This window comes from Sarcophilus harrisii, chromosome 1, assembly GCF_902635505.1.
Source record: "Sarcophilus harrisii chromosome 1, mSarHar1.11, whole genome shotgun sequence".
In the NCBI taxonomy this organism is placed as follows: domain Eukaryota; kingdom Metazoa; phylum Chordata; class Mammalia; order Dasyuromorphia; family Dasyuridae; genus Sarcophilus; species Sarcophilus harrisii.
Genome location: NC_045426.1, coordinates 707894453 through 707908330, shown reverse-complemented (window position 1 = coordinate 707908330; position 13878 = coordinate 707894453). Strand labels below are relative to the sequence as shown.

The 13878-nt window shown below is 44.1% G+C and overlaps 1 protein-coding gene across 7 annotated transcripts in view; it reads right to left on the bottom strand.

Moving 5' to 3' along the window:
- The window catches only part of OSBP2 (oxysterol binding protein 2), a 232742-nt gene that overhangs the window by 22685 nt on the left and 196179 nt on the right, over positions 1–13878 (bottom strand). For 5 of the 7 annotated variants that reach the window (XM_031948920.1, XM_031948919.1, XM_031948923.1 and 2 more), the window contains 2 exons: positions 9794–9980; positions 15–140 (listed from right to left, as the gene is read on the bottom strand). The exons of 1 other annotated variant lie outside the window; for it this stretch is intronic. In XM_031948920.1, the coding sequence (XP_031804780.1) occupies positions 15–140; positions 9794–9980 (313 nt within the window). The remainder of the gene's footprint in view (positions 1–14; positions 141–9793; positions 9981–13878) is intronic. One more of the 7 variants, XM_031948921.1, reaches the window with a different exon arrangement.

Sequence of the window (13878 nt, the reverse complement as noted above, 5' to 3'; positions counted from 1 at the left end):
TCCTGGCTCCTGACCTGCCCGCCTGCAGGAGGCCTTTCCGAAAATTCGTCTGTGTCTTGTGTGTGCTCGTCTCCGCCACCAGCCCGAGAGCCCCCCGAGGACAGGGACTGGGCTTGTGTCTTTCTTGGTGTCCCCAGGACCTGTCACATAGGGAGTGCCTGATAAATGTTTGCAGACTGACTCTTCTCTTCGTGTCTTCCCTCCGGATCTGTCTGCCTAGCGAGCTACATCTATCGCTTCTGTCGGCACACCGTCGTGCCTCTTCAGTCAGCCATGGCTGACTCCCTGGGACCCCACTGGGACTCTTCTTGGCAGAGAGCCTGGAGGGGTGGGCCGGGGCCCCCTCCAGCTCTTTTAACAGATGAAGAGACTGAGGGACACAGGGTGGGGGGACTTGCCCAGGCTCACCCAGCTCACAAAGGTCTGAGGCTGGATCTGAGCTCGGGAGGAGAAGCTTGCTGACTCCGGGCCCAGCACCCACCTCCCCCTGCTATCCGGTTGCCCCCGTAGCCAAGGGCTTGCTGGTTTCCTTCCCAGTTAGACTGTGAACTCCCGGAAGACAGGGACTGGGGTTTCTTTCTAGCATCCCCAACAATGAGCACAGAACTTGACCCAGAGCACAGCAGGCTCAAACTCAAGACTGTCCCCCTCTCCCCCCCCAGAGTACCTCCCCATGGCCGCTTCCTTCTGCACTTCTCTATTTCAAACCTGGACCTTGCCCCCTCCCCCCTCCCTAGATGCTGATAATGAGGCGGCCCCTCTCCCTCGGGTCTTCTCCAGCACAATTCTTCCCCCCACCTTTCTCCCCTCACCCAGGATCCTTAACCTGCCTTATCTGTGAGCTTCAGGCTCACCTCCTCAAGCCTGGCTCCTCCTCCCCTCATGCCGTCTCATCTCCCCTCCAGCTTCAATCTCTCTGTCTCTCCATTTCTCTTCTCCCTCCCTTCTTAGTGTCTCTGTTTCTGTGTGTCTCTCTGCTGATCTGGCTTCTGTTTCTTTTCCCTTCTGCCCTTCACCCTTCTCTCCTTCTTTCATTGTCTGTCTGCTCCTCTGTCTCTCCCTGTATTTGTTTCTCTCTCTTCCCTCCCTCCTTCCCTTCATCTCTTTCTCATTCTGTGTCTCTCATTCTGTCTTCCCTCTCTGTTCCTCTGTCTCCATCCCTCATTCTTTCTCTGACGTCTCTGTCTCTCTCATTATCTTTCTCTGTCCCGCCCTCTATTTCCATCTCTCATTCTATGTCACTCATTCCCCTACTTCCTTTCTTCCCATTCTCTTCATAACCCTTTGCGGTTTTGCTGACACTGCCCCCTTAATGGCTAATTCTGATGGTCTCTTTTTGTCCCTCATCTTCTCTGCTGTACCCCACATCTCGAACATGCTCTCCTCCTGTTGACTCTTCCCTTTTCATGACCCTGGTCCCTCCTGGCTCTCCTCCTACCTGTCTGACTGCTCCTCAGCCTCCTTGCTCATCCCCAAGACTATCTTTTAGACCCCCTTCTCTCAGTGACTTCATCAGCTCCTGTTATTTTTATGCAGATGATTCTTCCAAACTTTCCTATTTTTGTCAAAAATGTCACTATTCTTCCAATCCCCCAGATTTGTAATCTCAACATTATCTTTAGCTGCTCGAGATACTCCCTTTAACCTTCCCAAGCCTCTCACCTGTCAAATCTTATTATTTTAAACTCTACAGCCTCCCTGGATCTGAGCTCTCTTACCCTTTATTTCAAGGCCCTTATCACTCCTCACCTAGCTGAGTTCAAGGACCTCCTAAATGATCTGAGTCAAATATCTCCCCACTCTAGCGACCAGAGTGCAGAAACCACTGAGCCATCATCCCCCAACTTCATAAACTCTGGTAATGCCCTATTGCTGTTTGGCATTTTAAAGGCCTTATTACTGGAAGCCAAAAAGCCTTTCCAGCCTCATTTCATTTCCCCTTGCATGCCCTGTGATTCACACAACTGGCTCTCTCTGTGTTCCTCATCCTTGGCGCTCTGGGCCCGGTGTTGCCTCTGCCTAGAATACCCCCATTCCTCATCTAAACCTAACAAATGATGACCTTCTTAGCGAACCTTTTCCTGAATCCTCTCCCAAATAACGCCAAACTCCTCCCCAACTATCTTATATTTAACAACTTTGCATTGATTTGTATGTGCTCTTTGTATACAAAATGATTTGTATATTACATATTACTTTTAAATGTAAATGTTGTCTTCTTGGCTAGAATAGAAACTCCTTGAGAAGAAAGTTATTTCACATTTTATATCTATGCCCCTAACCCAGTGTCGGGCACACAGCAGGCGCTTAATCAATGTTAAAGCGGCTGGATGGCACAGTGGAGTCAGCAAGATCTGAGTTCAAGCTATATGTAATAACTGGGTGACCTGAAGTCACTGAACCCCTGTTTGCCTTAGTTCTCAGGGCCTAAGAAAAGCCCCAAACAGTCTCTGCCCTGAAGGAGCTAAACAAGATCAAAGCAGCTGTGTCCATGGAGGATATACAGGGGGACAACGGAGGGGAGGTGGAGCACCTCGCGAGGTGGTGAGGGCCTCAGATGGGGGCCCCGTGGAGCATGAAGCCCAAACAGCTGCCCGTGGCAGGAATCGCTCCCTCACCTTCTCTGACGGGGCTCACTGGGTCTCTGCTGGACACATGCAAGAGCTAGTTGGATGTTCTCATCCTGATCTAAAATTGAGTCTTCTGGGCCAGGTGACCAATCAGAAGGGAAAGTAACTCCTGTAGCATCTCAGAAAGAAGAGAGCCTATAGGAGCACGGGTGGAGTCGAAGGAGGCACTGGGGAAAGAAATGAGGAAATCTTGTTTCAATAGTGAGAGAAGGTACCACTGATGAATGCCCCACGGAAGGAGAGAGATGCATGACAGGGGGCCGTCAGAATCTCACAAAGGCTATGGGTTTTGAGAGAGAACACTCTGTCTCCTCAGGAGAAGGGGAAAAGGGGCTCTGAGGGACAGCTGCCTCTCAGGAGACTGGGAGAACACAGACTCCCAGCCGAATTTTCAAGACATGGGCAATGATGAACTGCACAATCAACGGAAAAGGCAAACTCCAGTCTTGAGGCTATATCCTCTCTAAAACTCAGAACTGATATGTCTAACTAAGACATAGGGGGCCAGAAGGCAAAATTTATAAAGCAATAATGTAGAAACTGTTTAGAAAGAGGAAGCCAAAATAGCTATCACAGAAGCTTTTGTTCTATGAGAAATGCAGAGAATAAAGATGGGTTCAATAAGTATAATGATCATGAGTCAAAGAATGAAAGTCTAGCATAGAAAGAGAATATAAGTAATGAAGAGAATATGGGAGAGAAATCCTTTTTAGGAAAAAGGCAAAAAAGGAGAAATATGAATTGCTGATGAATTGGCTGAACCAGGATAATAAAAATGATAATACTACCTAGATTAATTTGCTTATTTAGTGCCACATCAAACTACAAAGGATTATTTTGTAGAGCTGTTAAAAAATGAGATTCTTTTGGAGAAACAAAAAGATCAAAAATATCAAGGGAATTAATGGGGAAAAGTGGGGCCCAGAAGTACCAGATCTCAAACTATACCACAAAATCATAATTGTCAAAGTAATGTAGGTATTGGATAAGATATAAAAAACTTAATCAGTAAAATAGATTAGGTACAACATACACAGAAGCAAAAGAGAACATCAGCCTAGAGTTTGATTAATCCCCAAATCCCAGATATTGGGACAAGAACTTACTTGATTCAGTAAAAATTATTGGGAAATGTGGAAAGTAACCTGGCAAAAATTAGGCATAGATCAAAATTTCCCATTCTATACCAAGAGAAGTTCCAAATAGATATATGAGTTAGACATAAAGAGAGACATCATAAACAAATTAGAGGAACATGGAAGACATTATCTGTCTATGGATAAAGTAAAGTTCATAATTTCAAGAGAAAGAGATTCACAGGAAGTAAAATAACAATTCTGATTACATAAAAATAAGAGAAGTTTTTGAAAAAAAAAAACAAAAAACAAAAACCCGTGCAGCTAAACAGAAATAAGAAATTGCAGGGAAAATCTTTGCAGCACTTTCTCTGAGAAAAGTTCTCACTTTGAAAATACAAAGGGAATTAATTCAAATATAAGAATAAGAGCCATTTCCCAAGTGTTAAGTGGTCAAAGGATATAAAGAGGCAGTTTTCAGAGGAAAGAGTTCCAAAGTATCAATTATGTAGAAAAATTATGATTGTAATTTTTATAATTATCAAGATATGTAATGAATATACTAATAATTTAGATTTTTCAGAGCTGTTCCCATCATAAAACTCCGGTCCTACCCACCAAGCAATGCCCCTTGTGATTAGAAACAATCTCTTACCAACTGTTCCCATGGAACTGGAGAACACCCATATGGTCTTGCATAACTAATGATGGGAAATCACTAAGGCCCTGAAAGTGACTGTATTGTAATCTACCTTCCCTCTCTTCTCCCACTTATGATTTGTGTATAACTCTCTACCTTTCCCACCACAGGTCTCCTGCCCAGGAGAACTTTCACTTTACAAACTGTATTCCTCTCTGAAAGTGATTAATTAAGCTGCTATGTGATCTCTAAAATCTGCCTCTAGACCTGCTTTGTGTGGCTCTAACTATTCACAGTTTAGAGACTGAGACAGTAAAATTCTGTTAACATTAATTGGTGACAGTTTTAAGGAGTAAACTCTCCAGTACATGAGAGAAGGGACTAGGTACCCCCGGACCTTTTTTTTTTTTTTCCCCCGGAATCTTATTCCCTTTGTCTGGCAAGTTCAAGGCTCCAACTGTCCCTCCATGATTGGGCCCAGTCTTTGATCAGGCCTGCCTTTCATTGTGAAGAATGTCCCGGGGATTTTTCTTGATCTGGATCACTTTTGTGGTTTTGTTTTTGTAGCTGAATCGGCTTTTGCTTTCCTCTTTGTCTTTCCTCTTTGATAAATGCATATCCGGCCAAGGACTGCAGGGTCACTTGGTATGAGGGAACTACTCATGTGGTTTTGTGTGTGATCGAAACTGGCTGAAACTAAGAGTTTAATTGTACACCTGGTCAGTTGTGAAATGTTTACTGGTATAATTTAAGTAGACTGCTAGCAGAGTATCTGTATTTGTACATTCACACTGCCATTTTCCTTTGCACTGTATTTATATTTGTGCATTGTGGGAACTTGTTAAGTTGTGTTAACTTTGAGTGTTAATCTTTGGAATGGGACAGATGTGTGGTAAAGGCAAAAGAGAGGTGGAGGCAGTTCTCAAAAACTCACCTCCAGAACTAACATGGGTTTTCCAAATGTATAATAAATATGGTTCTGATCCCTCATCTTGCCATGATTGGGCTGGTTTTGACTAGAGATACCCTTGAACTTTGGTGGCCTCATTGGGGCACCTTTGGTGAGATCAAATTAGAGCATTTAAGGCAGAAACAGCCTCTTAAATGGGACAGCTATAATAGAGGGTACTCAAAGGCAAAGGAAAGAGACCATAGTTGAATTAAAATCATTGAGAGGATTAAATCATTTGAAAATCTCCTTAACAGCCCCAAACTCCCCAATTACCTAAACTATATCCACCTTTACCAAAAGACTCTATCTGCTCTGAAGCTTCTATGTTCCTTTTCAAGATACAACCCAAAATTTGTGTAGGGAAAAAACCAGAGGACAGTGGCTTGGTTAGAAGCAATAACTTCAAGTCCTGGAAGCAGGGAGAGCTCCAAGCTATTGCCAAAGAGTATTCCAGCCCCAGGGAGGATTCCATAGGTTTTGCTGAACAGTTCCTACTCAGCCCATATCCAGATCTGTATTAACTCACGGTTGTTTTGGTCAAGAAAGGAGACACTAAAAATTGGTGCCAAAAAGCTGGTTGGAAGGATCCAGAGGAGGATCTTAAGATAGATTGGGACTCTAAGGGCAGAGGTAAGGAGCATTAACAACTTGCCCTTTATGGGTGAAACACTCCTTGCTTTCTCCTAACCCACTGATTTAACAAAAGACCCTGGGGAATCTATCGGTTTTATAACAGACTTGCCCAAGCTTTTGATGCCATTTTTGGTCTCAAACATGACCGTACATGGGTTAAGTTCAATTTCTTTCCTACTTTTTAAATAATCTTCATCTACCCACCTCTAAACAAACTTAAACTATTTCTGACATTGGGTCCTCCTTAAGATGCGGCATGGCTGGCAGTTACTCTGGCAGAAGAGGATAGAAAAAGGAACTTAGGGAAGCAAAAAGAAAATTTTTCCTTGCAACCCTTCTGCAGCCACAGTAGCCCATACCTTATAGTTCTTCCCCCCTGCCACCCTCCAAAAAAATCAAAATCAATCAGGCCAGGAGTTTGTTTTACTTGTAAACCTGGCCACTGGAAGAAAGAATGTAAAAAGCGGGGCTGGAGTGGATATTGAAGACAAAAAAAGAAAAGGCATCCCAGAAACCATTCAGGGACACTCCCTTTAATTCCAAAATTAAATTAAAATAGAAAAAAACACAGAAAATAAAATTTAAAAACCTAATGAATAAAACAAGTTGAAGAGGAGGAATGAGAGATTTTACTTGACTAACTGAAGGGGAAAAAGAGAAAAGTAAATAACTAGATAAAAGAAAGACAAGGATCTAATGAATGAAAAAACAAATCGACACAATTCTAAAAGGAAGGAAAGAAGTAGCAAATGAGGAGAAAGAAGTAGGACCTTAAGAGTGAGGGGAAGAAAGCTGATGGCAATAGAGCTGCCTCAAATAAAGTTAAAGTAACTGAAGAGACACAGTACTGTTTTTAATAACAGCTAATAAAAGCTAGCATTTAAAGAGGGCCTATTATGTGCTGAGTGCAGTAGAATTATTACCTCATTTGATTCTCACAACCACCTGGGGAGGTAGGTGCTATTATTATCAACATTTTACAACTGAGGAAATTAAAGCAAGCAGAGATTAACTGACTTGCTCAGGGTTCCACGGCTAACAAAAGGGGATTTGGAAGTCAGATCATCCTGACGCTGGACTCTGCATGGCCTGTACAACAAATGAAGAAGGGAAAGAAAATTCCTAATCTGGAAAGCCATCATCAGAGACAGATGGAGAAAATATTAACTTAACTCTTGTAATTTTAAATGAGGATGGGTTACACATCCAAGAAGATGAGATAAAGAGTGGGACATCAGCTGGGAAAATAAAACCCCACAAGCTGCTATTTTAAAGGAGGACATTTAAGAACAAGACATTCTTTTGCAGATATTCCGTCGTGTCTGATTCTTCATGTCCTTCTCTGGGGTTTTCTTGGCAGAGATCCTGGAGACCCTGCTGTTTCTTCTCCAGATCATTTTACAAATGAAGAGACTTAGGCAGGCAGGGTGAAGTGACTTGGCCAGGGTCACCCAGCTCCAGTTACAGGCCCCTTTTGAATTCTGGGCTTCTTGACTCCAGAGCCACAGATTTAGCTGTTGTGGCACTTGGCGGTCCACAAAGACACATGCATATAAAAATGAGATGCTGGAAGGGAAACTTTAGCTCTTCATGACTTCCATCTTTACAGCTTCCTTTTGTTCTTTGGGGAAGGCTGAGGAGTCATTTCTAGAGACACCCATGCAATGGGACACGAGCTCGCAGCAATCCTGTTCCCTTGGTTTCTCACTTCCTGAGCTAATGTGCTCGATGATCACATTCTCAAGGCTGGCCATCTTCCCGGAGACATCTTGTCAAGATCCTTCCTAATATGCTGTTACCAAGATGGACTTGAAACTGCTTAGGAAAGAAAGGGAAGGGAAGATGACTTCGCTGGATCAGAAGGCCTGATGAGAAAGTCTGGGCAGGAAAGAGCGGCTTTTGAAAAGAAGTAAAGTCATAATGTAAACATGTGCTTAAGAACATTGTGTCTGAAACTGGGATTTCGCTTTTGGGGCCACAGCCAGAAATGATAGTCCCGTGGCCAGCCCTGGAGTCTGAAGAATAAATCTGGCAAAAACAGATGAATGTGCAAACTGCAGATCTAACCAAAAAGGCTTTAAAGTGATGGAGAGAGAAATGGCCAAGCTGGATCCCACAGAGAGGAGCTACACTATATAGTGGGTATTTATGAATGCACAGAAGACAAAATCCAAGAAAAGTTCAGCAATAAAACACTTGGCCTCAGATGGAATCTAAATTCAACTGCACCAAGTATGAATAAAAAGGAAGTGAATTAGATCTCCTGGGATCAGGAGGGAAATCAGACCTCTGTGGTATCACTGAGGCACACCTCCTAACTAAAGGTATCTACCTCCTAACTGGAAGATGATTCTGGGAAGGTAGACATAAGCATGTGAAAAATCCATGATTTGGTTTCTCTGAGCATTCTCTTCACCAATGCAGGTAACAATCTATCTACAATTTAGTGGGAGATCTAAAAAATTAATTTGTGAAGATTAACAGAAAAACGGAAGCAATCTTGTAACGGGGGTATACTACACACCGCTAAGACAGAAGGGAGAAACTGATGACTTTGGGAAACAGCTTGCAAATTTGCTATGGAGACTTGATAGAATAATAAGGGGTTACCTGGGACTCATTTTTTTGCCAAAAGAATACATTTTTAGGGATTTCATACTTTAAACAAGTAGAAATCGTCAAGGAAAATGTTATTTCTGGACATGATTTTGACCAATATGGAGAAGGTGATTTGTGTTGAGTGGCTGATGAGTGTAATATTTTTATATTTCAAAGATAGCTACAAATGTGGACAGAAATAAGATACTTCGGCATGGGCATACCAAAGGTCCCAGAGGAAATTAAGTGACTAATGTTTTGTAATCGATATTTATCTAGTAAGAGTAGATCTGACATTTAGGCACTGCAAACCAAGGGTAAGATAAAAACATCCCCGGTGCTAAGTAGCAGGCACTGGGATGCCCTTCCGGCGGTAGCCGGTGTCCCAGCAGAATTGTGATGCTGTGGCCAGGTTCTAAGTTTTCCAGAGTCTTTTTCATAAACTGGAGGCAGCATCATTAGAATGAGATCCTAGACCCCGGGGCAATGAGCGCCTGGTGTGCTGGCTACCTCATTCCCACAAGTGGTCATCCAGCCTCCACCTGGGCATTCTGACAGGAGGCAGCTTCCTGTCTTCCAAGGCAGCCCCTTGCATGGATGAAGAGCTCAGTGTTAAAAAGTCATTCTCTTTGCACTAGCACCTGCTCCCTCCCTTTCATCTCCCCCCATCCGGAACCGCTCCCAACACCATGTGTTCGGTCTCCCATTTCTGAAATGATTCTGCTGTATCCTCCACCCCCTCCGGAGAATGGAAGCTGCCGGTGGGCAGGGACTATTCTGATTTTGCTCTGACTTGCATTCTGCCTCTGAGGCTAGAGTGCAAGCCCCGTCCTTCTTCGGCATCTTGTTCCCTCCCCAGGCTTCTCTTAGGATCACAAAGCTCACAAGAGGTCAGAGGTGAGCGAGCTCAACCCTGTGCTTTGACCAGAGAAGACACTTGGAGCTTCTGGGGCCTTGCAGGGAGGACCAGAATCTGGACCAGAAGCCACCAGCCCTCCTCCTCCTACAGCTGCCTTCTGCCCTCATCCCCCACAAGTCTTCTAGGCACAACACTGTCAGGTTCTGAAAGGGAAACGTGGATGATGACAGCAAGAGTGCCGTAACTTCAGAGTCCAGGGCCGGTCCAGCCCTAGGGGGGCAGGTGACGGCAACATGGGAAGGAGGAGGCCCCCACGGGGCAGGGAGAGGAAAGCCAGTGCATCTGTCCAGTGGCCCTCCCGGGACCCCACCCCCTGCCTCCAGCCCTGGCAGGGGGCACACTCACCCTGGGTGAGGTTGTCAGACTGGGGATTGGCGGGGGCCCCGCGGCAGGCGCGTTCCAGGCTGTTATGCTGTTTGGCTAACTGTTCGATGGTCTCTTCCAGGCGGACCCTTTGCTCCTGCTCATATTGTAGGGCTCTTTGCCATTTCCGACTGTGTATTTCTGCTAGTTCCAAGAAGTCCCGACAAGCCTAAGAGAAGAATCCCCCCATGTTAGCCAGGCCTGGCACTGGGACACTGCACTCTGGTCCGCTGAGGCGTGGGCAGCATGGGGACCGAAGGGGGTGGGATCAGCTCGCTACTTACCAGCTTCAGTTTCCTTGGGTGTAAAAACAAGAGAGTTGGATTAGGGGGCCCTGACGGCCCATTCTAGTTCTAAATCTTAGGAGATGTGACCTTTTCTGCAAAATGGCTGTCCTATTGGCTGTTTGAGGAGCAAAGGAGATCATGTCCACAGAATATCTGGTAAGCTTCAAAGGGACGGAGAAACAAGCTCCGCATCCTGGAGCCCCTTAGTACTTCTCACGGAATGCTAGGATCAGGTCGCTCCCCTTTTTCTAAGGCAACCCCAGGGCCTCTTGCATGAAGCTGAGCCCCACAGCCCTGAGAGCCCTCCCTCTCACTCCCGGGAGCATCCATTGCTTCTACCTCCCACACAGGGCTCCAAGTCCAGCCACACTGGGCCAGCACTCCTCCACATTTTCACTAATGGGCCAATCAAAAACCAATTGCCTATTGGGTGCAGGGGAACAACTCATCAAAATGAGCAGGTGGCAGGTACATGCAAACATGTCAGGCATAAACAGAAAATGAATCAGTGCAAGGTGGTGTGAGAGGGAGGGCCTAGGGTGGAGGAAACCAGGAGAGGCTTTGGGGAGGTGATGCTCCATCTGCCTTAGAAATACCTCTGGGGGGGGGCAGCCAGTGCCCATGGGCCATGATGTGAGGGAGGAGGGGAGGCTAGTGCAGGGAGGCTGGAAGAGCTAGCTCTCTCCCTTTGAGGCCCACAGGCTGTCGTGTCTTCTTCCTCCTTAGCCTCTCCAGCAGCTTCCCTGGCCCTCCCTCTCCTTCACACCGGGCTCCCTCCCCCAAGGCAAGGCTCTGTCATATATGTCACATCACAGGGCCTTGTCTCTAGGCAGCAGATTGGAGACAGGAAACAAAGCTCCGAGGGCCTGACCAAGCACGAGGCTCTGCCCAAAGCAGGTGCTAAATGAACGCCTGCACAAGTGGGCACTGAGCTTGATGGGGGCACCTTTCTGCCAGCCCTTCCTCTCTTCCCGTCCGCATTCCCAGGGTGGGCTGGCATGGAGGCCTGGGAGGATCTAGGGTTCTCCTGCAGGCTTGCCCATTTCTTCTCGGATGTTCCTGCCTCCACAGTGCCCCATGGTTGCTGCCCACTCCCACCTACCTTCTCTCAGTCCCCAAGCCAAAGGTAGTTTATACACTCTTAGATCAGGAACTGGGAGAGGAACAGAAGCTCTTGTGGAGTCCAGTCCTCATTTTACAGGAGGGAGGCCTGTTGGGGCAAGATCACTTGCATCTCAAGAGAGCCCAACAGCATTCCCTGTCCTTTCAAAAACCTGCTTTACCAGCTCTGAGGCAAGGACCTCATAAAGTTTTCTGCAGAATTGAGACTCAAGTTAGGGACTGAGCCTCTGCCAGAAGCCCTAAAACTGACCATCGACTGGATGGCAAGCCCAGCCTTGAAGGAGTCCTGGGTCTAGTCACAGGCCATCTTGACATTGGCGATTTTTGTGTGATCTGGAGGTGGTTCATCAGGATTATTATTATTATTATTATTGTTATTTTTACTGAAATCAGCTTCTCAAAAGGAGACAAGGGGCTATTGAGTTTACTGCCTCCAGCAGCACCAGGTCCTCCTGAAACCCTGGCGGGGTTTACCCAGCCAGAAAGCCTCAGGCACAGGCCTGAGGAGGAGCTATAGCTAAATAGTCTCAACAGTCATCTGAGTGAAATTCAGACGAACTCATGACCAGAAAATTGGTCACTAAAGAGCGGTTTGTTTTTGGCCAGAGCAGCTTATGAAGGCCAAAGATCAAGGCACTGAGGGAGTAGAGCGGGTTCCACCTGGTTGGAATCATGGACTCTGCAAGTCTTCAATGCACACAAAAGTAATTTGAAAAACAAAATGTGTTATGTAGATTATTTTTGTAAAGAGCAAGATCAGAAACTAAAAAAATCTCTAAAGGTGGTCGAGATACAAGCTCAAGCAGTTCTCAGTTTATGTCAACATTTTAAAGAGTGCGTGAGCCCCTTCCCCCACTCATAATTATAAAAAACAAATTTTATATATTCATTCACCATTTACCATTCATATTTACTTTATACTTTCATGGGAAGAGGGAGCTCAGGAGGATACAAAGGGGAGTTATAACCCCTCAACAGGGAAGATGACATGTGCACAAATGCCTAAAACTGAAGGCAGAGTTAGGACCTGAAGAGTTAGAATGGAAAAAAAGGGAAGAAAAGTAATAAAGGGGATGTGCCAGAGGTAGTCATGGCAAGATGAATTTCAGATGAAGTATCTGGGGAACAGTTCATCAATACAGTAGCATTTAAGTTGAACCAGTTTGTTTATTTATTTGTTTTAAAGCACAGAGGTTTTTTTCTTTTTTTGGTTCCAAATTCTCTTGCTTTCCCTATTACCTCCCACCACCCCACTGAGAAGGCAAGAAAGACAAAAATCCCACTATATGTATAGTCACAAAAAACAAATTTCTGTATTAAGCCATATTCATGAAAGAAAAAGAAAAGAAAAATATGATTCAATCTGTACTGAGTCCAACAACTTTCTATCCAGAGGTGGGCATGAGTCCTCTGGAGCTGTGTGGTTGCCACTGTGTTAATCAGAGTTACTATTTTTTGATAGCTGTTTGTTTTTATATTATTTTATTATATAGACTATATAATTTATATGCAATATATATATATAAAATAAAATACATATACATTTATTATATATACTATTCTAAAGAGTATACTATTTATACTATACTATACCATTATACAATAACAATATCATTATTGTAATAAATTGTTCTGGTTCTGTTCACTTCCCTCTGTATCTGTACCTACAACTCTTCCCAGGTTTTTCCGAAACTTCATCACTTCTTGTAGTATAATATTATACTAACATATTCATATACCACATCTTGTTCATTCATTCCCAGTTGATGGGCATCCCTTCATTTTTACAATTCTTTGCTATCACAAAAAGAGCTGCGCTAACTATTTTTGTACAATTAAGTTCCTTCTTTTTCCTTTGGATTATATATGCATTAGCAATATTGCTGGGTCAAAGGGTATGTACAATTTGATCATTTTGGGGGTATCATTTCAAGCTGTTTTCTAGGATATTTGGATTTGTTTACATCTCCAACACCAGTGAAGTTGTCATTCTCCTTAATCTTGGTCAATCTGATAAGTGTGAGATGTTATGTCAGAGTTGTTTTAATTTGCATTGCTTCAATTATTAGTGATTCAGAGCAGTTTTCCACGTGGTTAATGATGGCTTTGATTTCTTTCTCGGAAAATGGCTATTTTTATCCTTTGACCATCTGTCAGTTAGGTAATGATTCTTCTTGTAAATTTGAGTCAAGTTCCCCGTATACTTTAGAAATGACTTTCATCAGAGAAACTTCCTGCAAAGTTCCCTGGTCCCCTTCCCATTTCCTATTAATTTTAGTTGCATTGGTTTTGATGTGTGTAAACTTTTAAAAATTCTTTATAATCAAAATGGTCCATTTTACTTGTCCTCTACGAATCTCCTATCTTTTTTGGTCATGAACTCTTCTCCTGCCCATAGATTCGACAGTTAATTTCTTCTATGCCTTGATGATCTGCTTATGATACCACTCTTTATGTCTCACCCTTCTGACTTATCTTGATACAGTCAATCCTCAACATTAGCATGTTTAATTGTATTTGTGTGACTTTATTAATAATCTATTTTCATTTTTACACTGGCAACCATGCACCTTAATAGCTATGTACAATAGATAAAAAAGGAGGAATGAGACATGCAAGTTTGTGAAAATGGTTGGTAACTACCATGTGCTTTGCTGA